Genomic DNA, 27,539 nt, shown 5'->3' with positions numbered 1-27,539 from the left:
TTCTTCCATACACACATATTGCAAAAAGCAGGGGCTGTTTTGGTCCTGGGTGCCATCATGCACAGTATTAAATGTAATTTAAAGAGAACAGTGTGCATCTGTTGAGCCCACAGGTATTCCAAAGGGTGACTGTGAAACCACTTTCTTTGTAGAGCTGCACAGCAAAGATTTGCAGGGGTTTGCAATTTCCAGTAACTATATTTTTTCAAATGGAATTTTTGTTTTAAAGTGGAAACATATGTATTGCTTCTGGTATTGAAGATTTAAAATGCTAGCAATATATTCTTTAGTATATATTTATAACCACGTGCCTAATGCCTTGTGTAAAGCAGGATCATAGGTAGTTTCCTCTGAGATTAAGATGGTAATAGGTGTTTGTGAAGCTGCAAAGCTTTTCCCTCTAGATCTGAACCCAAAGGGCTGCTTCCTGTCAGGTACAAACTCTAAAGACAGAAATGATATATTTTAACAACCTCATTTTCATTTAAGCTTATGAAGAGCTTATGAAGAGCTCATACAAACCCTGCTGTGTGGTACGTTGTGTAAATAATGTCTCTGGGGATACTAGCCATGCCCGAGGGAGGAATACTTCCAACTATTGGGATTTTTTTGAAGTTTATCTCAGTAATGAGATGTTTAGTTACCTTTATTGGTCTTCTGTTCCTGTTTCCTTATTCAATACACATTTTTCTGTCATATGTTAAGTACTTTGGCCCAGAAATACAGATGGAATAGATGCACTTGTAAGGCTGGACCTGGTCTGAAATTTCATTTTGTGTAGGCGTGATATCTTTGGTGTCTTGAATGCTACAGCTGACAAATTGGATTCAAGAAAATTTCATCTTTGCAAAAGTGATTATTCTTTCTTGGTGGGGGTGAGGGGAAGGTGTTCTGTTTTCCTCCCATCTCTCTCTGCTTCCCTCCCACTGATGATTTCATGATGCAAATACAATTTTTTTTTTTAAAACTGGAAACTTGACTGCTGAGGTCTCTTCAATAACAACGTGTATATAGAACAAGAGGAGAGCTATTATTGTTACATCTTGGTATTGAATTTACGTCTACTTCACATTATAATAATACACGAAATATTTCACTGCTTTTTAGCATCACTGAAATTAATTAAATAAATAAAAGGCTTATCTAGCTGTAAGCTTTCTCTTTGAAGTCATTAGCACATATTCATTATTTTAGGGTAATTGCCTGCAGGTTTTGCACTGACACCACTTTTACGTGGCTCCTCTCTGGGCTATCTATGCTTTTGCCAAACTTAAAATGAATATAATTCTAAACTAGCATGTGGTGAATTAATAAAGTGGTCTTAAAACAAACAAACAAAAATCTTCTATCTATTCATGTGTTGTAAAGGGTTATGGATTTCTTAAGAGATTTTTAAAAAGATTTTCAGCTTATTTTTAGCTTGGCATGCACTATATAGTTTACTATCAATGTATATGTATTTTTTTTCCCTTACAAGAGGGCACACGTTTCTTGATGATAATCTATATATCTTGCACTCTATTAACAATTCCATTAGAAGAAGGGAGAAGTAACCTCCATGTCACAAAAACACTCAGTAGAAAGTGACAGACGCTTGCTGGGGGAGCTACCAGCTGGCAACAGAAGGGAAAAAATGCATGGATGTATGACTCTGTTGTTGACTTTCAAAGGATGGCTGGGTGCTGGATCAGCCAGTCATACAACCTGATGTGCCATGCTGGTTTTGATAGCTTCCTTCTAACACAGGTGTCATCCTTTGCTTATGGGGAATTGTTCTCATTCAGCCTGCTAACTCTGAGCCAAACCCCCAGAGTTTGGCTCATTATCAGCTTGGTAGTACAAAATGCGAAGAGTAATTGGCTATCAGAAAAAGAAAACAAATTAAGACATGGTTCAGTGAAATGCAATGGCTTTGTGGTTTTCTTTGGAATTGGAATGTTTCTTCAGTATCTGCCATATTTCGGTTGCTGAATGAGAAATGGTCTATAATTATAAAGAAGCATTGTTTCTTTTCCAGACTCATCTGTCCCTCCGGAGGGTGGTTACAGGCAATCCTTTAAAAGGATGTGCTGAGGCTCAGCCAGTGTAAATCAGTGCAGCTCTGGTTACTTACATATGTGTCATTGCAGGCACCTTTCTTGTTGGCCCCATGCACCACAGAAACAAATTGTGCCATGTAAAATCTCCTGTGCAGTTTGTGTCTGTATGTTACAGAGCTGTAATTTCAAATGTTTTTGGATTTTTTTGGATTTTTTGTATTTTTTTTGTTTTTGGATGCAGATGACATTGAAAAAAAGTGCAGTGATAAGCAATTTGTGCATATTACAAATTATGTTGAAGCCTGTTCTTAGCCATAGTGTTATTCTGTTATCTTAAAACTTACTCTACAAGACAATATTGTGCTATACAAGTGCACAGGACTATTCAAAAACCTGCTCTCATATGCTGGTTGTTTCTCCTGGGGAAGATAAATGATCAAATATCAAGCATTTATATTGCCTTCTCTTTCCATTTCATACATAAAGGAGCAATGTTTAATAAACCAGGATCTTCTTTTCCTCATTTACTTATATCCAACTGCATATTGCATGCCAAAGCAGGTTTTCTGAAGAGCATCTTGATTGCCAAAATTGTTGCTTACAATCTGTAGTTCAAGGTCAAACATCGTTACTAGTAAAAACATCTAAAAATCATTGAGTGGCAATTTGAGATGATGTTTTTAGAAGGAGGTTGTGAGAATATGACTGATGTGTCCTATCTGTCTACATATGTTCCCTAAAAGACTTCAAGACTAATTTTTCTTGCAGTAATAAGGACTGGAAGAAATATATATCTATTTTATCATTGTGTAGATATTATTTCAGGGAAACATCCTCTTTCAGCAGTTAGTAGAAGGTATGCATGTACATAAGAAGTACACTTTGCAATACTGCAAATTAGTAATATGGCTAATTTGAATAAAGATGGACTTCAGTACCTGTTCAAGTGTTTCCTGAATCAGTACCCTGGAGTATATTTTAATTTATTAAGATGCTGAACACGTGCCACAAGATTGTAGTCAGTGACATTTATACAAGCTGCTGATTAACATCTTTATCTAAACTAAATTTGAATCTTCAGATAAGCTTACTGATTTATAGGGATTTCAGGTTTTCAAGAGTCTATTTAGTCCAGATCAGCTGCTTTCCTAATGTGTTAAATGGCTGTGGTTGAACAACCTAGGCATTAATTTGACCCACACAAAAAATATCTACTCACCTTGTAATCTCACCTGATTTTTGAATATTATGTATTAAAATACTATCAAATAATACTTGTGTGTCCACTGTTGGTGTTGTCATTTCTCATGTGGTTTGCACAGAAAACAGAATTTCAGAACATATCTGAATTTTTTATTCTTTTTTGTTCTTTTTTATTGTTGTCTTTTTATTAGAAGAGTAATCCATGGAAAATGAGGTGCATTCATTTGAAACTACCTGAGAAGTACTGTACAAATTAATAAGAGCAAAAAAGAAAAAAAAATCTACAAAAAAAAAAAGAGAGAGAGAGAGAGAAAAGAAATTCTGTTTCATAAGAAGATGTTGAAAACAAGAACTTTCATACAGGAGTTGAGAGTAGGAGAATTGCCTAACTAGGTTCTTAATGCAAGTAGGTATTTTCAGGTGTTTGAGTGTGAAATAAATAGCTCCAGATAATAAAGCATTATGTTTCATTCTTCTTGCTTTGGCTCTTCCCCTTCACAGTATTCTGAGTTCTCTAGTTAAAATAACTCACAATAGCAAAATTGATTCTCTAGTTGTCAGTTATAGAAATAAAAATGCCCAATTTTCACCATTTGTCTCTAGAGTTTATATATATGTATCACTGCATAGCAGTATTTCTGGCAGTTGAGGTCTGTTTCTGAGTACATCAGAAAGAACTATTAATATATATTGTATAATGAGGACATAATGAAAACTACTCACAGTACTTTTTTCTGGACACAACATGATCCAAACAGCTGTGGTGCAAACTCTAAAACCTTCTTACTGATGGAGCAGAGAAGTGCAATGTAAATTCTTAACAAAAAGAGTAGTATGGTGCTTACGTAAATATGGTGGTCCTCATAATAATTACACCTGGAGGAGAAATCAAAGAATTTTTTGAGGCACCTATTTGTGCTGAAAGTTCTTGGTTAAATTTCAGTAATACTTTTTTTTTTTTTTAAGGCAGACCAAGATACTCTTGGCCTTTGCTGCAAGGGCACACTACTGGCTCATTTTCAACTTAGTGTCCACCCAGACTCCTAGATCCATTTCTGCCAAACTGATCTCCAGCTGGTTGATCTGGACACTGTACAGAGGATGGAATTATTCTTCCTGAGGTGCAGGACTTTGCCTTGCCTTCTGCTTATGACATTCCTGTCACTCTATTCTCCAGTCGTTCAAATCTTCCTAACAGTAACATTACGACCTGGTGTATCAACCACTACTTTCAGTTCTGGACCATCTGTTAATGTCTCAAGGTGGCCAGTCTCTTCTGTCCGTCTTACTGTAGTGTAAATTAATGTAATCTACACTCATGAAAAAAAAAAAAAAAAAAAAAAAAGGAAGAATTCTACGTTCCTAAGTATCAGTTTTCTTGTTATGGCATTGTGTATTTAGAAGGGTGTGATTTTTATGGCTCCATTTATATGCTGGCAGAAGACTTGCTGATGATATGAATATGCCAGCACAAGAATAGCTTTGCCCATACTTAGTTGACAGCATTAGAAAATTAATGAGAGCTATAAATAAAAAATAATGACAATAAAAAGATTATAGTAAAAGTTATACCTAAATTCTGTATAGCTGTATTCACTGACTTTGCAAGTATCATTTCTAATCACGTTGTCTTCTGTTACACTGGGGTGGGGAATTTCAGTCCACAATCCCTCAGCTCCTTAATCTTTCCATCTTGTGAGTCACTTTTTACAGAATATCTCTGTATGGTTCTATGAGATCTGAGAGGTCACTGAGTCACGTCTTTTTTTGAAAGCATTTTAAGTGTCAGTTGCTTTTCTGAGAGTTGCCATTATCAGGAGTATAAATCAGCAGGCTTGCTTTAGACAAGATTTAAGTAGTTTAACTGGTAATATGGAGCTAAGTCCATCCTTTCTCACACATTTTCCTAACAATGTTTTCTGTTCTTGTTTATGAAAAGGTTATGTTTACCGATAGGAAAGCTATTGTTCATCATCTCTTGCTCTTAGACAGTATATTTGCTGTGCGGCTGAAAACAGTCAAAGGTCAGAGTAAAATAGTTCTAAGAGAAACTTTATAACAGACGTGCTTTAATTTTGGTATTATACAATCATACTTAATAATGTTTTGTGGTAGGTAATTTCTGTTCAAGAAAGATTCAGGAAGAAACACAGGGATAGATAAATAGGTAATTTTATAAAAGGAAATGAGAAGAGCCTTATACAAGAATTATTTAATTGTATCTCACGTTCATCATAGCCCATATATTTGTTGTGTGTTCCCCCCACCCATATATCCAGAAGGTAATTGTTCTAGCTGTGCTCCTCTCATAACAAGAATGAAAGATTCATAAATTTTATATTGCTGAACTAACCCGTCAGAGAAATCAGTGGGAATGCAGCCAGAGAATTTGTCACTCTTTTAGTTATCCTAAATTTCTCATCTTGGCACGCATACATGCAGCAAGTTGCCCCAGTTACTTCAAAAGAGGCCTCAATAATTTGAATACTCAGGATTCTAGGCGTTTTGGTCCAATCTGCCTTGGTCTGATGACTAAGATATTTGGTGAATAACAGTTACATTGCACCAGTATCACTCTGTTCTCATGGAGAGGGATAGGTAGAGACATGGTGCTGCTGATCTCACTTGATCGTACTGCTTTATCAGCTGCTCAGCAGTTCCAAGCAGGATAATAACTGTAGCCAGGGTAAATCCTCTTTTGTTTGTTGCGTTGTTTTATCCATAGACTACACAATCATGTAAAGAATATTTATGTGTCCAGCTGAGTAGCTGAAAACTCAGAATAGTGAAACATCTGTTTCTTCCTAGTCTCATCACTTCTTTGAGCTTCATTTACCACTAATATTCAGCACAGCTGCCTACCACTTTTGCCTCATGTTATCTCTTTCTTGCCAGTATTTCCATGTTTTTGTTGCTTTTGCAGCCTTTCAACTACCCTAATGATAAAATCCTGCTGCTATTCTGTATTCCTTACATAATTCAAGAGACCAACTGCACCTATACTGTTGAGAGATTGATTTTTATCTCTAACTTGTGTAGTTACTCTTGTTTCGCTGATGTAACATCTTTGTTTCTGATAATGAAATGAGGTCTTTAAAACTTACCTATGAAGTGTTGTTTTTTCCTTGTAATAGCATTGCTCACATTCAGTGTTTCTGTACAATCATTTTTCAGCCTTTTCTATTGTCAAATGTGTGGGGTTTTTTTGTTTTGTTTTGTTTTTCCAAAAAAAAAAAAAAAAAAGTGTGTGGTATGCAGGGGTTTAGCAGCTCTGGTCTTTTAGGGATTTGCCTTTATTCATTCACACTTTGTCACCAGCTGTTTCAGTACAACCTCCTAAATTCCTTTTGGAGCTGTAGGCAGTGTGTTCTACAAGTCCTCCCAGCCTTCATAGCTCCCTTTTGCAACCTTTTTCCCCATCAGCAGAGAGGAAGAGCTGTATGTCAGCAGCTTCAAGGAAGGAGTTCCCTTCTGCCCAACACAGAGTCTGCAAAGAGCAAAGGCTGTCAATGTTGATAGCTTGCACGTGGCTTGAAGGATATTCAAGAGGAGGTAGTAGATGGCTACACCTTAATCCTTCTTGCCTAGTGTTTTTGAAAGCTCAGAAGTTAAGAGCAAAGGAACTGAGTGAACGAATGTCAAAGAAAATAAATGGGCTCACTGAAGCTGGGAGTGCAGCTGCCTCTTCCAGTTGAGGGACACCTGCTTCCACCTTCATTTAAATAACCAAAATGAGAAGTCTGAGGCCACCTGCCAACTGATTGTTAAAGCTACAGCTGCTGAATAATCAATAAATTGCTAAATCTCACAGTTTTGAATTTTTGGGAAATTTGAGTCTCAAAATTTGGCAATCTTTAAAAAAACACTTCCTATGTTTGCCCTCCCCCCACTTAAATTCTTCATCAAGCAAGTATAATCAAATTGTCATTTCAGAATCATATAGCATACTGTTTTTTTCTTGAAATGAAGTAACAGCATGATCTGACAACAGATAAATTGCTACTTAATGGCAAACAGACATATAATTAGCTTAAATGACCTTAATTTCAGCCACAAAATGTTTGGTGATACTATGGATTCTACTTCTCTCTCTTGACAGCTGGGAAAGTCTGCCAGCCTGGGAAATGGGTTTGCTTTTGAACCCCACATTCCAGCTTTCTGTTCCTGGGGAGGAACACACATGTGGTTTCTCCTAAAAGCAGGCTGCAACACGTGGCTAACGTGTGGCTTTGAGTGTTAAAGGACAGCAGTGGTATTCTGCCCCAAGCGCATGTAAAATACCCCAGCTGCTTTTCTGGCCTGGATATGTCCATCGAGATAGGGTGATATTTTTTCCCTTTTTTAGAATTTTCAGTACTACTTGGAGGCTTCCATTTTTTTGTTCTTCTTTCCTGTTCTGTTCCTATGAATCAGAAAGATAGAAGTATAAAACTCTGGGTTTTTTGTGTTTTTTGTTGTTGTTGTTGTTTTTTTAAACCACTAAATATTACTATTTGGAATGAGTTCTGAATATACTAAGCATCATGCTGCAGTTTGTTGTAGGAGGCGCACTTGAAACTGAATCACTTGAGGTGGTTTTTAGGTGGTATGGTTAGACGTTTTTAAAAATGATTTGAATTGAGAAGTCTGATATTCAGTGTAGGGAATCAGCAGGATATTTAGTCAGGAAAAGTGCACTTATATCCACCACATACACCCGACACAATTGGAGCTCATTATTAATGCACTCGCTGTTTCAGAAATATTGTAACACCTGGACCCGCACATTCTTCACATGGCAGCATGACTAGCTGCCTTCATTTGCTGCAGATTGAACAAATGGCTGCTTAAAAAAACCTTGACAGAATACCTACTGCTTCACTTGACTCCATGTGGCTGCATGAATCTATTCAGAATTGAGATTATTGCAAGATCAAGACCTCGACTGGCAAAATAAGAGCTGGATGATGTGATCTGATTCAAGTATCACGCTGTTATGTGGTGCTGAGCACCAGGCTTAATATATAAGTCTTGGTGTAGGTTATCTTCCCAGAATTTTTAGGTGAGAAAACGAATTTTCTCTATATTACCATTCTATTCCAGACTGTGAGCTTGGCAGTTGTTAGCCCAGATACGATATTCTATCTCAACAGCTTTCCTTTGCACTGCAAACGTATTTCTGTCATGTAATGAGCTTCCGTGGTGCCATGTGTATGTTGTTGCTTGTGCATGAGGGATGACAGGTTCTGATGTAGTGTCACAATGAGATGCACTCATTCCTCAGATGTGCTGTGACTGGGCACCAGGCCAAGGAGGTAGGGTTTCCAGTACCCAAGAAGCACTGTGCTTTGCTGCTCAGAGTGGGATTTTGCTCTGGTAAATTGTAGATCAGTTTCTATGCAAACTAAACCATCGGGTCGGGTTGTGGTTCACTGGTGAACCCTGGTCAGGAACAGGTCTGATCCTACACATGCTTATTTGTTCCAATCGTTTCAGTTAAACATTGGTATACTGAAGACATACCATTTTATTTTGAATGTTTTCTTTCCTAATTTTATGATGATTCATAGGAATTTGCATAAGTTTGGTCTGCTATTTATTTAAATAAGCTTTCTGGCTTTAAGCACTCCAGACATCCTAACAAAATGGTGTGTCTTTAGTCATGCCAGTAAGGTTGGGCACTGTGACGTTGCTAGGAAGGTGTGTGTGTGTGTGAACTGAGCCAGCTTTGTGGTCTTCAAAAAGGGGCAGTGATCCAAAAGCACCATTGCTCCTCTGATAAGCCGGTGTTTTGAAAAAACCCTATAACAGCAACGCAAACCTCAGTAGCGCATACCTGGAATTCAAATGAACCAGCTGCTGAGGCAGCACAGCACAGCATGTGCAAGTACATTTCATAACAGCCTCCCACAGGCTTTTGGATTTTTTGTTTCTCTTCAGCTTAAAGAAAAAAGTCAGTAAAAAATCTTGAAATAAATCTTTAAAGAGCATGTTTAGGAAGGGATTGTCTTTGGATGGGCTATTCCAAAGGCGTTACAACACAAACAGGGCAGGAAATCTTGCCTGCAGAGTCTTTACCTTTCTGTAGATGGTAAATCAGAGCAGATTTTGAAGGATGCGTAAACAAACATGCCTTGTGAGCTAGGGTTCTTCTGATAGACAGTTACAGTACTCCTGCTTTTTGGTGAAGGAAACAATTCTACTCCCAAACAGTAAGGAAGATAGTTATTAGCACGAAAATAAGAAGCAGGTGCTTCTTTGCATATACTAACAGCAAGGTCTTGCTTAGTGAAGACTTTCCATCTCTGTTGTTGGATTGCTCACAAATAGCATTGATAGAAAAGCAAACTCCTGTTCTTGGAAGAAAGGAAGAAGGGAAGAGAAATCTATTGAGGTCAGCAGTAGTCTTAGGCATGAGTTTTCTTCCCAGCCCTTTCTTAATCCATAGTTTCAAGGTGCACAAAAGTTTTCAAATTCTCTTGCATTAAGACTCTGTCTCATCCTATTGAGCTGCTTTATAGGTTCTGCAAAAGAGACACCATTATTTAAGTTCAAGGACTTTTTATTCTGATGATTTGATTGTTTCCTGACTGAGGAAGATTTCTCAGCCTGGTTGCTGGGAAAACTGGAAGGACAGGACCTCAGCCCTGCTGCCTCAACCTATTTGGGCCTGGGAGAGCCCTGACAAAGGAGCCCTCTTTTCACTTCAGAGCTAAACAGTGTCTCCTTTTCTTATGTGCTGCAGTTTCATATTGAATTCTTGCATGTTTTCACTGGTTTGAGAAAAAGTACAGTCTCTATCAGGAGTTCACCTTTTTCCCACTTCCTGCTGCTAATTTCAGATTCTCTCTACAACACAGACCCATTTGTTTTCTCAATAAGTTTTTCAGATCTTGTTTTCTTAATGTTTTTAGTCTCATTCATGGGAATGTTTTATTAAGAATCACTGTGTCAGAAACCAGTTTCTTCCACCATAATGAACCTTAATGAAGGCAGAGTGTTGTAACGAGATGTGCTGATTAGCTTTAGGAAGAGGATGCTGTAGTCCAGTACAAGCTGTTTCACACTGACTTTTTTGTCTCATTGTGAAATTTAGAGGAAATGATTCTGGCTTTGATTCCTCTCTAATCTAAATTGGATTATGGACAGAATTATTTTCTAACAGTCATCTCATTGATAGAGCTATTTCTGTGGTTCAAAGTAAAATATTTACTTAGCAGGTCCTTTCTGGAATAAACTAAACTCTCCCCTGGCCGAACGCTGACAGGCCAAACCTTGGCAGTGCATTTTTAAATGGGGGAGGATTGCATTTCATCCTGTGCTGTCCATCTGCAGTGGGCTTGCTCTGCCTCGGTGCCTGCCCGGCTCCTGACACGGGGAAGCAGGCACAGCCTGGCAGAGGAGCAGGGCTGGGAAATCTCTGGTCCTCTCCTCCTGTCAGGTGGCAGAGGTGCCTTGCTGGCAGTGTCCCCCAGAAAGGTAGCTTTGGTTACATCAGGGATGAAGAGAGCTCTGAGTTTCTTTATTTGTGCTGTAAAGAGAGCAGAAGTAGTGTTGGGGTAAAATTAAATTTTTGATACATAAAGCTACTTAAATATTTTTTTAAATGCACCAAGTAAGCTTGGGAAAATCATATATTGAATTAATTTCCCATATATATATACAGACTGAGAGAAGAACTCCTTGAGAGTAGCCCTAGTAAGAAGGACTTTGGAGTTCCTGATAGATGAAGAACTTAGCATGAGCCAGCAGCATGCACTTGCAGCCTGGAAGGCCAATGGTATCCTGTGCTGCATCAACAGAGTGTTGGTCAGTGGGGAGAGGGAAGGGATTCTCCCCCTCTATTCTGACCTTGTGAGTCCCCATCTGGATTACATCCGGGCCTGGTGGCCATGGCAGAAGGATGCAGTGTTTTTAGAGAGGGTGCAGAGGAGGGCCAGGAGGATGCTCAGAGGGCTGAGGCAGCTCCCCTACAAAGACAGGCTGGCTGAGGGATCTGGGCTTCTTCAGTCTGGAGAATAGAAGGCTCCTGTTAGTGGCCTTCCAGTACTTTGAAGGATCTTATAAGCAGGAGTGAAATCAACTTTTTACACAGGTAAGTAGTGATGCGACAAGGGGGAACAATTTTAAACAAAAGATGGGGAATTAGATTTTATATGAAGGGCACATTTTTCACTCAGAGGTGCTGAGGCTCTGACACTGCTGCCCAGAAAGCAGTGGATGCCCCATCCCTGGAGGCGCTCAGGACCAGGTTGAATGAGGCCCGGGGCAGCTGAGCTTGTGGGGGGCAGCCCTGCCTATGGCAGGGGGATGGAATCAAATGATCTTCCAGGTCCCTTCCAACTCAAACTATTGTACGGTTCTGTGATTCCTGTTAAGACTTTGTTGTATTTTGCTTCAGCAGGAAAAAGCTTCTCAGCAACAGTTGGGTCTTTTACTGTTTCAAATGCCTCATTCTTGGTCTGTGATGGAGCTAAAAGCACAAACATTTGTTGAATTTAATATTTTTTTAATTAATGTGTAAAATTCTGGGGGGGGTGTTGATATTAATTTCATGTTTTGCTTTCCTCATCCATACAATCCATAGCACATTACCTAAATGTTTTTTTAAGCCAGCTTCATCGTAAATCACTCCTTATGTTCAAAACAGCTGTTTTTATTAATTCCTTATAACATAACAATGATATTCCACTTAATGCCTGAAGGAGCTGGCATCTTAAAATAGGTGCACATGGTTTGGTTCCTTTTTCACATTAGAGAATAAACCTCAGTAACTTTTGTTTTTCATAAAACAGCATCAGTTCATTGTACAGGAGAAACAAGCTTATTAGTTGGTGAATTGTGTTTTCTCTTTCTATTTTTCTTGCTTTAGTTGTTGTTTAGCAGGTGCTACTTACAGCTCTTGAAGTAATTTCATATTTAGGTTTTATTCTGTTTGTTCTGTTACAACAAAGCATTATCAAAATAACTTGCAAAAGAAATACTCCAATCAGCTTGATTTCGAAGCACTTTTTTTCTCTTAGATTCTGAATTCTAACTTAATGTCCTGAATGAATGCAGATCACATTAAATTTATTCTGCAACATATTAGATATGAAGTTCCTTCCTTTTACCAGATATCATCACTTACAGCTTTTTTTATGATTTTGGTAGCTTTAAAGGGACATAAGGAAGCAAAAAATACAACCTGCTTTATACAAGAAAACAAGAATTTGAAAATCTGATTTTGTCAGTAGAGAATTATGGGATGTTGTTTATTACCATTTTCATTCTGAAGAGGAATCATATGAGATACATTACATCATATTCTGTATGTTTAATATGTTCGGCAGGTATTTTCTTTCTTACCTGTATGGGAATAATGGAGAGTTGCTTTGATGACAATTGGCTGAAAAAATACAGCAAGATTTGTAAGCATAAAAAATCATTTGTACCAAAATACTGTTTTCAGGCTCTGAAGAAGTATTTAACGCATAGGGGGAGACTGTGCCTTTGTTGCATAGTCTCACTTCAGTCACTTTAACTTTGATTCCAGATTTGGGATTGTGTGTAATTTTTGCCATACATTTAATGAAGAAAGACTTCAGAATTTTAAATCTCGATGACAGTGGTCCTTGAGAGGAACCAAGGTCCTTTTTTGTTTCTAGTGAATCCAAATAAACATATTATTGTAATCCTAGCTGATAGGCTTTTTCTGTAGAGAAAATATGTTTACTTTATTGTTCCAGTCAGATTCCTGGAATATTCAGTGCCTTCTCTAAGTTAAAATATATTCATCCTCTAACAAAAATGGAAGTGCATTACACAAACTGAGAGATTTATTGCCCCTTAAGGAAACTGAACAGCTAAGCTCCCAAAGTGAAGAAAAGACCATTACTAAGACTATTCCATTTCTGTCTCTGTCTTTTGGATATTAAACTTGACACTCAGCTGTCATCCATTGTGCCCAGGAGAGAGTAGAAGGGAGAGTAGCTGCAGTTGTCAGTCAGCAGACTGAGTCAGCATGCATAATACACAAATAGTTGCTGAATTTTGCTTAACCCGTTAGCAAAATGTGAGCTGAAGGACAAAGTTCCTCCTTCAGTCCTCACTACTCACTTTGTGCTTACTGACATTACCAGCTGGTACTGCAGGGCTTTGCTGATGGTTGAGGACGTGGTTAAGGTGTAGCTAACAGTGAACCCTCAGGAGGGGAATGCAAGACTGGCTGGATCAGCTGGGCAAAGTCTTATCACCAGGAAAGAGAGATCATGTAAGTTTGTCTTTTTGCAATTGCAAGATTCCCCATTCACAAGCCCTATGAGTGGTGGAACATCATGGAATTTGCCCTGATTATCAAGAGCCAGATCTAAACAGCTAACTTACCTTTGTCCAACCAAAATGGAAAGGACGCCTGGCATTTTGACTAAGCTGGAAGTTTGGAAGTTTCATTAGAAATGTGTGGTTTGGATGAATGTGGCAGATTTTTGTTGAAAAACAGAATGCCTGAGGCCTCTGTATCTCACTAAAAAGAAAGAGATTGATGATTTGGAAGTAACTCTACAGTGCTTATTCTCTTATTCTCTTAATAAGTTCAGTTCCTCAGACAGATCTCTCCCATGGTTTCTGACACCCAGGACTCATCCTAAATGCAGTAAGACTTACTCAGTGAATGAATAGGAAGACAATCTTGATGACCTTTGGAAAGAAAAAAAAAAAAAAAAAAAAAAAGAAAACATTTTAACAAACAGTTTGTAACTCATTCTAGTTTAAATTCTAAGGTCTTTTCATTAAAGAAAAAATATGATTCATTGTCCTGGTATTTATTTTTTACTAAACTTTGTTCATCAAGTTGACCTAATAAGAAAAGACTTGAAAATTCAGCAAATTGCTTAGCCTAATTTCCATATTTTTTTTCTGAGGAAAGGCATCTCATTTGCATGCTGATCTTGTTTTTCATTCTGCTCTGTTGCTAGAAAACCCTGAATAATCCACTAGCTGCACATTCTTTGTCTTGTTGAAATTCAGACTCGTTTTTCTTGAGTATCATTGTATTTAGCAAAGAGTGGAAGCACTATTTCAAGAATATATGGCTTGATATATACAAAAGTTGTACTAGAAATGAAAACACCTAATTTTTTTTTTTTCACTAATTGTGGCACTAGAGAAAGAGCTGGTGGGAAAGATGTGTACTACTGCTCATCTCACAAGAGAATCAGGTGACTTCATTGGACAAATAGTTAGCCAGAATGACCTTATTACATGGATGTAACAGGGAATGCTTTCTAAGCAGAATGCAGGACTTCACAGCTAATTGTGTTGATAGATTGGCATAATGCTCACCATAAAATAATGATTCCCTTGCACACAAGGGAGCATGTTCATGAGGTGAATTATTAGTCTTTGTAAAATAAGATGTAAAAAGCAAGCAACTTATTTCTTTTATCAAAAAGTTACAGAAATACAGTAGACTTTAATGCATTTGTGTTGCGTTTCCTGGGCAATCTGTCTATTTTATGCTTGTGTATGGATATTGGAACAGCAGGTTCTGTTTTCATAACTCTCCATGTATTGTTGCTGCCAAACCATAACAGTGTCGACTGGCAGTGAGGGTATTTGGCCCTCCGTACCCTCATGCACTGTAAATCTGTTATTTTCATATAAATAGATTTCTCACCATGCAAATTAGATCAGAATCTAATCTTGATTTTGAACATCAAATTTCGAATGACGAATTAAGGTCATTTTATCTTGTTTGTTAGGGAATAAATGAGCTCAGGGTGTTTTTTCATGTTGTAATTGTATGTATTGTGGAGCAGCAAAACCCCATGAGGGCATGGACTCTTCATTACAGAAGCTATAACGCTCCTGGCCTGTGGCAAACACTAAATCCATTCCAAATTTGAGATTTGCCGGGGTTTGTTTTGTTTTGTGTAGGCAATTCAATTAAAAATAGGATATCAAAGAATACAAGTTGAATGTTTATCTTGCTGATATGCAAATTATGATTGGAAAAAGTATACGAGTTAGTCTTATTTTTTCCAAACAATTCCCAGTAATAAATAGACTGTTTCCATTCTTAAACAGAGGCTTGAATTATGTGACAGCAGTGATTATTTTCTTGTTTCTGGAATCTGTGTGAAACTGAAAGGAAAGGTGTTAGTACATAGAAGAGACTGAACTCTTAGTGGCATGCTTGGGATGAGAAGTGTTTGCCCATGAAAGAATGGTCACAGCTGTGAGGTCAGCCACAAAGTAACAGCTGTTGGCATTAGGCGGATGTCCAGCAGGATGGATTTCCTGTATCTTCCACAGCAGTTGCAAATCCCTCATATAATCAGATTTACTTGCAGTGCCAAGGTGTTGACAGTGGTAGGGTCTGGACAAACACTCTTAGCAGCTATGGGATGGTGTTCTGAAGTAAAACCAGAAGATTGTTTGGCTCTGCTTTTCTTCTTCAGATTGGTCCCTTAACTCTCTTTTGCAAGCCAAAAACCAAGGACATCTTCCACTGCAGTGTGATGTGAACTCTCATTTCTTTGTTTATAGCAGATGTCAAAACTTATCACTTTAAGTTGCCTAATACCTGCTCATCAAAATGGGATGGATTGCTGCTTAGAAGCATTACTTGCACAAAGTGCTGCCTACAAATCACTTTATGGTGACATACCTGTGGGCAGTGATTGTTTCATCTTATTAAAAACACAGTTGTTTCCCTGCTGCCTTCTCCTCCTTATTTGTTGATTGATAGTCACATATTGTGAATTTCTGCACTGTGCATGTTAATATGTGAATGGAATAAGGATGATCTTTCTGATGTTTGTGAGAAGAATTGAAATATGGGGTCTGGATCACTGCCTGAACTACCAGCTGCTCCTACCTGGAAATGGCAGGCATTTAGATGATAGAAAAAGCTGGTTGTTTCTAAACTGCTGATACCCTTGACAGAAGGTATAAATGTTGTAGGCAGTCTGAGTGCTGCCTTGCATAGTACTCATTTGTAGCTGCTCTTAACAGCAGATGTGCTGGAATGTTATTAAAGGAATGGTTTGGAAAACTGGTGAAAAAGAAAAACTGTAAGTCACATAATATTCATTACAGAAGTGATCTCCCATCAAGTCCTTCATTGTTGGGTCTACTGTTATGTGGAAAATCAGAATAATCCATTTCCGTAGCTCCAGTTCTACCTTAAATTGGTCTGATAAATATCCTACTGTAAGCTTCATATTTTGTTAGTGGATTTTAATATTCAGCTGTACAATGCCTTAGCTGTCTATATCTCATCTAAAATAAGAGAAAATTGTAAATACGTATTTCAAAATGTGTGACTAATTTTAGTACATTCATAGCATTTTGTGAGAGAATATTCCTCTCACTTGCAAGCGGGGCTGCAAAGTGCCGGCTCCATTTCTCAGTTTAAACAAGCAAACTGAAGCAGCGCTGTTTCTAATCCACGGGCTCCCTCTCCTGGTCTGGGTGCTGCTTGGCACCAACTGTACATGTGCGTCTGTACTGGAGAGGTGAAAGTTACTCACAAAAGCAAATTGATTTAATCATGTAATAATGGCTCAGCGGTGTCTGTAACTTCTTTTATGTTTAATCATAGCACTGTTAGCGGTAGTACTCAAAGCATTTATAGCAATAATGAAGTGAGTTCTGGTATTGTGATGATCTGGGTTGAAGGGCAAGGTTTAGCATTCAAATGCTGATTAGGTCTTGTTTCACAAGTATTGACAGCAAGATTCTGCAAATAATATTAACAAATATAATCAGTGAACTTGCATCTCCAAATAACTACATGATTGCATACAGTCTAATTGAAAGGAGACTGATGTATTTGTTTCAATTCCTACTATTCTTGCAAATGGTCCAATTTAGATGTGTTTTCTTCTATTATTGTGTAGAGTGTCTTTGTGTTACTATTTTCATATTAGAAACAGACAATACTGTAAATTGCTTAACGAACTTGGTGCCCTAGAGTCATAAAACTCACCTTGTAGTTGTCTCTGCCTAAGAAGCCACTACTTCAAGTTTTTAAGTCAACTTCTAAATAGCATAAAATAATTTTGTGGCAGTTTCAAAGATTTTTGTGTGTGTGTTTTCACAGAATTTTTTAAGCATTAACTTATAAACACAAATAGCTAGCTTGGTGCTCATTTTGTGCTGGAGTAAGTCACTACAGAGCGTCACAGTGACATAAGCTACATAGAATGAAAGATTTATTTAGAAGATCAGTGGTACAGGTTGGGGCAGGGCTGGCAGAGGGGTTTTCTATGCTTATGACAATGCAAAATGAGCACAATAACAGTGTGAGATGCATTCACTTCACAAAATCAAGCCTTTATTCCAGGGCCTGAGCTTACAGCAAATACTGAAAACAGTCCCTAGGATTTTTGTTGATGCTAGAAGCTGTATGAAAATTTGTCACAAGGAAGATCCCACAGGAGAACTTCCAAATTCTGCAATTCATTCAGAATCCCATTTTTAGAGCTGCTGTTTCAGATGTTCCTCCCAGCCACACTTAAAGTGAGTGCTGTCACTTATGTATCATGAAGTAAAAACAACTGTGAAAGAATTATAGCTGTTCTCTCAACTAATTTATCTTTTGTGCCAAAGACACCAGCATTTGAACTTTTCATGTGGACAAAGAATATTAGATGCAAGTGAGAAGTGCTAAGCTCTTTCCTGCTGAAAGTTAGTGTGATTTGTGCTACATGCTGAAGGGAATAGAAACAAAACACAATTTATAAGTCAATAATTTCTGCATTTTCTAAAAATTCACTTGTTCTAAGCTTACTACATCCATTTGAAATGACAGCTAATCTCAGCGTGTTGCTATTCACACTATGTTCTTAGTCATCTGTTTTATCATCTGTATAAATCTTCTATCCTGACTGTTACAAAGTATCTGTTCAGTTAAGTTTACAGGGATTGAAATTATTTCCAAGGTCAAAAATTTAGCCTGTGTAACATCAGCATTCTGCATCATACAAGTAGCTTGAACTAGTCAGTGGAAAGTAGCTTTAACATGTGTTGGTCAAACAAGCTGTCTGATGCAAACGTACCATCATTTACTAGCTCCAATGGTACCTTGTAACCACAGTAACTTTTAACTTTTTGTACCCCTAATAATTAAACCTATTTACAGTTTTTGAGGCACATTGAGCTCTTTGGAGGAATGGCAATGCAATCAATCATCATGATTTCCCATTAAAGCTGTTTGTTTTTTTCTGTTGTGCACAGGTACTTGGAACACCAAATGAAGATACATGGCCTGGAGTCCACTCATTACCCCATTTCAAACCAGGTAGGTCTAAATATCACATTCATCCATGTTTTCCTTTACCTGAAAATACAGGCCACAGCTAATTCCTGCCCACAGTCTAGGAACTTGCTTGTGAAAGCATCCCTTGTGTTTTTTTGGCAGCTCCTAATTTACTAAAGAATCTCCACAATGTTCAAAATGACCTGAATTCAGCGCAGAAACCACAATGCACATTTTCTTGCTCCTCACTATTTATTATGCTCAAGGTGTTGTTATTTGTTTGATTGATTTTTTCCTTTTGCTTAATTTCGTTTGCTTTCTTTTGCTTTTTCTCCTGTTTATTACAACATAAGCCCTGACCTGCTTGCATTCCCCTGCTATGTTTTGCTACTGAGCATCACAACTTGGCATGCTGATTCCCAATTAGCTTTACTTTTCCACAGACCATTCTGAACTTTAAGGAATACTGAAGGAAACCAAAGAAGAGGGGAAAGACTTAGTGAAAGCTGAAGCTACTACTAGATCATCTGTTAGTACCTTTCTGCAAGTTACTTTTTTTTAGTGGGTGCTATAATCTTAAGTTGTCACAGTCTACAACCGTTCTTGAATATCTGTACTACCATCTGATACATTTGTGCAAAAAGAAGCAAGGAGTGTGTTCCCTAGAGACTTAGAAGTGGAAAGTCACCTTCATTATGCTACAATGAAGTTTGATGTGGGGCCTGTCCTCCATCAGTATAAATGACGTCGTTGACAGAATTAATTCAGGACTTACATTTCAGGTATCTTGCTCCTTGCATGCCTAAGGGCTCTCTGTAGGCTTCTGGTTCTGCTTTACTGCATACAGCGTTCCCTTCAGCTTTTGTCATAAACTGTGAAAACTTGATATTCTGTGTCATTTAAGACCAATTTCCAAGTCCTCTTATATGTCCAATTTAGAGAAGAAGATTCCTCTTTCATTCCAGCATGCCTTGTTCATTCGATTTGCAGTATTGTAATGGCAACTCCAGCTATTCTGTTGGGTAGTAAGGCAGAGGACTTGAAAAGGACAGAGATCAAGGCAGCTCTGAAAATGAGAGAGAGAAATATTGTTGGACTTCTTCTGGTAATAAAACAAAGCTTTGAGAAAAGGACAGGCAGACATTTTTGCACACTTCCACACAGTTTTTCAGTCTCTGCCCTACTGTGGTCTTATTGCTGTGTAGTTACACAATCACAGAATCATAGGGATTGGAAGGGACCTCTGGAGATCATCAAATCCAACTCCCTGCTAGTTGCAAAGGAAAGCATCCAGGCAGGTTTTGAATATCTCCAGATATTCAGACTCTACAGCTTCCCTGGGCAGCCTGTTCCAGTGCTTGTAACTCACAAAATAAAGAAGTTTTTTTAATGTTTGCATGGAACTTCATATGTTCCAATTTGTACCCATTGCCTCTTTTTCTGTTGCTGGGCACTGCCGAAAAAGAGCCTGGCCCTATCCTTTTGACATCCTTAGATACTTGTATTGCTAAGATCCCCTGTCAGTCTTTTCCATGCCTCACCAAGGCAGAGTAGAAAGGGAGGATCATCTCACTCAACTTATTGGCCACACCTTTTTATAACGCATATATGCATTATAGTATGCATTATTGCATATATGCAATCCACAGTATTCTTCCTAAATTAGTGTGAATTAAACTTTTTAAGAATTCAAGACTTTGTGTTTCTCATTTCTGTTACTGATTAATAAGTGAGTACACATGTAGAATCCTTACAAAAATTTAGTGGCCTGTAAAAACATTTCAAAGATACTGCTTTTATCCAGGGAAATTAAAGAAAAGGAGAAAACCTGGAGATGCTGGTGTACATTCTGTGAATTTATTTTCTTTCACATTCTGCATTCAAGAGTTTTGAACAGTAGATGGCAGCCAAGAAACTTCCTGGCTTAATTCTTCTTTGCCTTCTAATTGTCTTTAGGAATGTGGGTTTATTACCACAGAAGAACATCAGGAAATAAATCCACAATGCATACTCCATTAATTCTAATTTTTAGACAGGCATTGTATTAGACTTGCTTTTATTTTATCTGTCCTGGAATTTTGTCAGCTATGAGTATAAAACAGTTATAAAAATGGGGAGAGGAGGGAAGGTGCCCCTGAATCAGAACATGGTCATTTGGTATTCTCACAATTTCTGCTCAGTGTAATCTTTGTTCTCTCAAATCCTTTTCACCTCTGAAGTATGCAGATCTGCACGTTAGAATAATTATTACCCATCTGGCAATTGTTTAATGATTCTAGGACCTGTTAACGCAAAGTGCTGAGCTCCCTAATTTGTATACACTGTGGAGGTCTAAGAGCACTCCAAAGGAAAAAGCCCTTCTCTGTAGTTGCTTGAAGCACATATTGTGTTCTACATTCCCTTTGTGTCTTGGTTTAAAAATAAATAAATAATAAAGTAATAGAAACAATAATCTTAACTGGACAACCAAAATTTGGTGTAAATACCCCAAGAGTAATAGGACTTTATGCTGGTAGGTCTTGAAATTGTGAGAGCAGCAAAAGACATCACCTCTGGGATCACACCAGGATACTAGCAGCAGGTTCTGCACACAGTTCTCTGACCCATGGACTGTGCTGGATTTACACTGTGTGCTCATGCTGTTGGGGTCAATGAAGGTGTTTAGTCATGGATATCAGGTTCTCTGTTCCTTCTTAAGAAAAAGATTTCCTTTGTGCCACTCCATGCATGGCAGTTTCTGTCAATGGCAAGGCTGACTGGCTCCACCTACCAATGCTCAGCCAGCCATGTTCCCTTTCCTGTTGAAATTGTTACACTCTTATGTTATGCCCTAGACAAAACATTCTAAGTTTATGGGACCAAAACACCCTTCTTTCTTGAATAATTTAACTAAGAGCAAAGTGAATGATTTTATTTATTTCTTAGATTAATACATTCAGGATAACTTACTCTTTTCCTTTCCTTAGTCGGAGTGCAGAGTAACCTGAAATGTCTCATCAGCTCTCAGCCAATTCCATTACTCTTTAAGATCTGTGAAACTACTGCATTTGATTATATATGATATAGGGTTAAATAACTCCTGTGCTTTGTGTCTCTTTGTGTGGACTGTGAGTTTTAAGACAGCACTGGTGATGAGAGTATCAACGTCCACTTAGGGAAGGTTTTGATGTCATAAACTGAGTTAAGCGGTTAAGTGAGCATAAAACAATGGGATTTAAACAGGAAGTATCAGTAGTAACTCCAGTAAAAAATAATAATAATAATAAAGTGGCACATTAAATGTCTACAGAGTTGGGAAGACTTATGAGAGCAGAAACAAGATTTCATTGTATTTCTTGTTTGCATAGATATAAATAACTAATTTTCATGCTGTTATTTGATAGGACGCAGTCCAGTGCTGCAGGGAACTAATCACATTTTAATGGGAGAAACAAGTAATGTCTGAAAAACATGACATTATCCTCTTCTCCCCTAGAGTGGTCAAAGGTCTGATTATTCTGGTAAGCAGCCAGTGCATAAATGGTGATCTCTGACATCTTTATATGCAGGAACTTTTCTGATGCTGAATTAGAGATGCATTTCTAAGGGTAGCAGTGGGTGGCTCTACATCAGTTAAACTCCTAACCTCAGTAATTTTAACAGCCTGTAACTATGGAAATAAAATGGACGTAATTTGTTTTTTTTTTGTAATTTGCCATTAAAAAAGTGAGAAAACAACTTATATTTCATATGCCTGCTTTGAGATCTTTGATTGCAGTCCATCTCACAAATACTGAAAGTGATATGGGAGATACTTATAGATAAAATTTGGCCTATTCTTTGAGTTTATCAAGATCAGCCTCAACCGTTTGTGTTTGCAGACATATAAACACAAGCACACATGCACACATCCTGCTTAGTAAATTACTTTCAGGAATGATCTAAAAAATGCATTTGAAAATTCTGAAATATGTCAGAATGTAGGATTCGGGTTTTACTTCTGTGATTCACTTTGAGTCTGTCATGATTGCTGTAATCTTGAATGTGTCTTCCTGTACTCAGATACAACCAAAGAAACCCAGCCATTCAGGATCATTGTGAAAAGAACTTATTTGCCCTCACATAGAAGGCAGTTTGAGTAAATTACAAGATGGAGCAGTGTTCCAAAACATGCTGCTTCTTTACCAGCCTCATAGAACTATAGAATCATTAAGGTTGGAAAAGACCTCTAATATCATCTTGTCCAACTGTCCATCTACCTCAAATATGTCCCACTAAATCATGTCCCTAAGTATAGCATCTACACATGTCTTGAATACCTCCAGTGATGGTGATTCCACCACTTCCATGGGTAGCTCATTCCAATAGCCGACCACTCTTGCAGAAAATAAATTTTTCCTAATATCCAATATGAATCACCCCTGGTACAGCTTGAGGCATTACCTCTAATGCTATCACTGTTGCGTGGGAGAAGAGGCAAACCCAACCTCACCACAAACTCCTTTCAGGAAGTTGTAGAGAACTATAACGTCTCCCCTGAGCCTCCTCTTCTCCAGACTAAGCAATCCGGGGTTTCTCAGCAGCTCCCCTTAAGGCTTGTGCTTCAGGATCCTCACCAGCTCTTACCCTTCACTTGAATACACTCCAAGGCCTCAATGTCTTCTTGCTGTGAGTGGCCCAGAACTGAACACAGTACTCGAGGTGCAGCCTCACCAGAGCTGAGTAGAGAGGGATGATCACCTATGCAGTGCTGCTAGCTATGCTACTTCTGATACAAGCCAGGATGCCACTGGCTTTCTTGGCCACGTGGGCATACTGCTGGCTCAAGTTCATCCAAGCACAGACCAACACTCCCAGATTCTTTTCCTTTTCACATCTGAATCTTCCTGGGTTTTGTGTATTATTCTCTCCATCTACATTAAATATCCCATTTTTCCTATTCTAGACTCTAATTTTCCTTTTTTCTGCAGCCATTGCTGATGGATTCAGAGTCTCTTCCAAATAATTGAGCAAGATAAGCCACTCATATTGACATCCACACTTAATTTTCTACTCTTCCTATGTTCTCAATTAATTTTAATGGAATTGTTGATGTGTAACATCTATACTGGGAAGTTGAATAGGGATTTGGCAGTGAGGAAAGGGGTAGAAGTCAGAACAGAAGATAAACGAGGTGATGCTGGCCATTACGAGATGTTAATTATCAAGGAGAGTGGTTTGCAATATTCAGTGTGTGCGCCTCAGTGTACAGTACTGTCTCTAGGTGAGAGAAAGTTTCATATTTAATCTTGGGCTGGTGATGTGTGAGCCTGAATCTGACTGTGTTCAACAGACTATCAGAAATAATGTAAAGTAATATACCTGAAATGGGTGACTTTTATGAGACAGTAGAAACATCTACAGAATGTTACTGTTTTCTAAAACAGAATCTGTCGGGTGAAGATGAAAACACTTAAGAGAAAGAGACTGTCCTTAAGGAGAAAGCAGAAGAAAACTATGTAGGGAAAACAGCATTCATAGGAAATATTGCAGTTTCATGGCAAATGTTACAGAGTTTGCCAGAGATTGATAGAAACTTTGTGGATTTAGTATTTATATATATAAAAAAGAAGTACAACGAAACTCCTGACTATGTGACTGACAGAATCGCTGAAGAGCTGCTGTTCTGACTGAGGAATTTTGCTTTGCTTCCCAGATGATCAATAAATATAGATTTAGTTTAGAAATATGATCTGACTACCTGTATCCTAACAGCTGACTGATAAGCAAGATTTATCAAAGATTTGAGTCTTCATTTATCCAGTCCGGACCAGATTGAGAGAAGAAACTCCTTTGACACAAAGTCATGCAAATACTGCACATGAGGACGTACAGCTTTTCAAATTTTTGTAAAACATAACAGTTTTTCCTGCAGACTTTCACCAAAACCTGTCAACAGTTTGTTACACACTGAATCAATATCTTGCCTGTTTCCATCTAGACTGATGCCAACAAATATTTCTAGGCAAAGGGAGAATCTCTACTGTTAAGCTGTTAGAGCATTTTCTGGCATACCTTTAGTTTATATCTTCCAAGTAATTACTTTTGGACATTCTTTGGGAGTTATCATGGACTGGGGGCCATACCCACTAAGGAGGAGGCCTCACACCTATCATGGGGGTGAGGGTTCTGCAGTAGCACAGACGTTCTACAGTGGTTGCAATTTGCAAGTCCCAGCTACATTTCACTTACTGGTATAGGTGTAATCTTAAGGAATTTGAGTATTTGACTCAGAGAGGTATCTGGAAAGAAGAATTAACTTGACATCTCTCTCACTATTTTTTAGTTTTGTCAAAATTGTCATATTCACATGGTTCCTCAAGTCTCTGGTATCGGTGACCCTAGGGAAGCAGCACTGTTGGTGTTTTCATCAGTCTTGAAATAAAATTGCATCAAACTAAATGTTAAAGTAACTAGCATACATGCAATGGAGCCAGATAAAAGGCAGAACCATTTCACATGGTACTGTAATTCAGTTGAGTACTTTAGGCAGTGCTAGCTAATAAACTTAACACTTCCTTTCCATACTCAATAGAGATCCTAGAACAGCTTCTCTTGCTTCCTCTGTACTCACCTTGTGCTCTGCTCTATCCTCTCCCTTTTGAAAGAGGGAGGAGGAAAGAATAAGAAATGGGGATGGAGGGCAGGGAATGGAAGTAATTTTTCTCAAGATACTTGGCATACAAAAAAAACAAAGTTTAATTCAGTATTACAATAAAACTCCTCGTTTGGTTTAACTTCAGTAAAAATACAAATTGCACGGTAGAGTTGCAAATACAGCTTGACATTTTTTCTTGTCAGAATGTCTTCATGTCTTTAGCTCACATAACATAAATGTTTTTTGGATTAAATCTTTAATAAAAATAGCATATCTGAGTTTTACATATCACAATGCAATGTTAGTCACTTTAGATTTAATTTAAAGAAATGTAAAGAAAACTAGTTTAAAGAAATTGTGCATTAGACTTTTCAAAATATTAATTATGATGATGTTTAAATATTTGCATTTAAGTTGATCACATTTGGTTTTAAATACAGAAGAATGTTAATCAAGGAATGCATATTAGCCAGCATGTTTTGATTAGCAACATAAAAAATGCCTTGAAGTCAAACTGCATTTTAAATTCTTTGGTTTAGACTAGAAGCTGATTATCAATAGTGTTAAAAAGGAGCTAAAAATCAAAATGTAGTCTGTTTCTAAATCTTCTGTAGCTCTTCTTGCCTATTCTATGTTCTTGCAAGGCGAATGTGCCAAAGGTACAATAGTTCATGTGTCTTTCTGACAGATAAAGGAGAATTAAACCTCATCGTGCTTTATGTTACTTAAAATGCAACTGCTTATTTTTTTAATTCTCACAGCAGACCAGTAGCTCTTCAGTGGTCTGCTAATAAGCTCACTAGTGAGTTCTGCTGAAATTCTCTTCTGTTTGAACCTGCCCTTGATGCAAGGCTGTCAGATGGAGTGTGTTTATCGAGCAGATAATGATGTTTGCAGTGAAGAGCATATAGGTATATATGTGGGCACACAAATATGCATATATAACAGAATTGCTTTAGAGCAGTTGCAGTTGTCTAAAGAAAACAAAAAGAAAGTAAGAGACAAGCTCTGTAGAAATACTGTTATTACAACCACTAAAAGCAGCTGGGTGTAATGGATAAGCTTTCCAGCACCAGCTTTTCTTTTTTTTTTTTTTTTTTTTTTTTTTCCCTTTAGTTTTCTGTATCTTCAAGCTGAAAATATAGCTTGGGAGCAGTTGCTTGAAAGCATGCTTTTCGATGCATCAGATTTGTCATATTAACCAGCTCAAGAAATCTCCCTCTCCTACCTCTGGCTGCTCACTTCTGGCTCCATTTTATGATTGTTATTCTTTCCAATAGCACTCATTTGTGGGGCAGAGACATAAAATCCTCTGTGGCACAACAGGCATTGAGTATGTTATGCTAAAAGGTCTGAAACAAATAAAAACTCAAATTCATCTGCTGCAGGAAGAATGTTTGTGTACCCAGCATCTCCCAGTGGGCTGCCTTTGGTGTCCGACAGAACAGTGAATGCTGGCTCTAGGGTGGTCATCTGGAGGTGTGGATGTAGTATGTCAGCCTACAGCCTGTGCTATAGTCTGTGCTCTGTTAAATGCTTAAGAGTAAATGGTATGTTACAGGATGATACGTAATTGGTACTTTGTCACATTAAGGAATATTACTGCATAACTTAATGTTACTGCAGTCCTGTGTAAGGTACTCTTTACACAGTGTTTGATTATGAACAACTTCTTAATCAAAATTTAGCTAACTTGGCCTTCTAAGAAGCAGAAGGTAGAACACTTCTAGGTGCTGTGGGATTTAAATAACAAGTGAGGTCTTCCTTCTTTTGTTATGCATAATGACAAATTACCTTTGGCTAGTGAAATATAGTATCTATGTGAAAAGCCAGCTCTTTAACAATGAGACATGGTAGCTCGTGATGATGATGGTATATATCTGGGATAAAAAATCAGAGGACCAAGATTTGTTTCCTGAATTTGTTTCCAAAAGATTTGCAAATATTTAAGTGTTTGCATAAAGTAAATTAAAATCGTGCTTTTTACTCTGTATTTTAGAGCTTACCATGTTTGTCTTCCAATGTTTTTATTCAAAATAAGCATATTTATTAATCACAATCAGAAAATATCTGAACTATAAAGATTCAAAAATACCTTAAATCAAGTTGTAATCTGCAAATGTGCAATTTTTCAATTTTTTTTAAAATTCAGATGTTGATGAGAATGGCACCTATGACAGCAAGACAGTGTGCTCTGCAGACTTGACAGTGGTTTGTCTGCACTGGGGCATGATTACATGTGTGGGTGATGATGCCAATGTTTGTAGGGAACTCCTGCTTGAGACCATTTGCCTTACGGTTCTGAGGGAATGGTAGTAAGTTTTGGGTTCCTTCTGTAAAGTTGGACTGAGATTTTGACCACCTCTTCTGCTGCCTTTTGCAGCATGTGTCAGGCAAATGTTTCCTTTTTTTTGGAGGAGCATTCAAGATAATTCTGCAGTATTACAGGATCTCATAC

General features: G+C 37.8%; 1 protein-coding gene across 4 annotated transcripts in view; it reads left to right on the top strand.

Moving 5' to 3' along the window:
- The window catches only part of CDK14 (cyclin dependent kinase 14), a 308,561-nt gene that overhangs the window by 187,972 nt on the left and 93,050 nt on the right, over nucleotides 1-27,539 (top strand). For all 4 annotated transcript variants that reach the window (XM_031614434.2, XM_090142825.1, XM_090142826.1 and 1 more), the window contains one exon: nucleotides 18,444-18,507. In XM_031614434.2, coding sequence (XP_031470294.1) covers nucleotides 18,444-18,507 — 64 coding nt within the window. The remainder of the gene's footprint in view (nucleotides 1-18,443; nucleotides 18,508-27,539) is intronic.

The sequence above is a fragment of the Phasianus colchicus genome, chromosome 6 (assembly GCF_987193195.1).
Source record: "Phasianus colchicus chromosome 6, bPhaCol1.hap1.1, whole genome shotgun sequence".
Classification (NCBI taxonomy): Eukaryota; Metazoa; Chordata; class Aves; order Galliformes; family Phasianidae; genus Phasianus; species Phasianus colchicus.
This window is presented reverse-complemented; position numbering and strand designations above follow the sequence as displayed.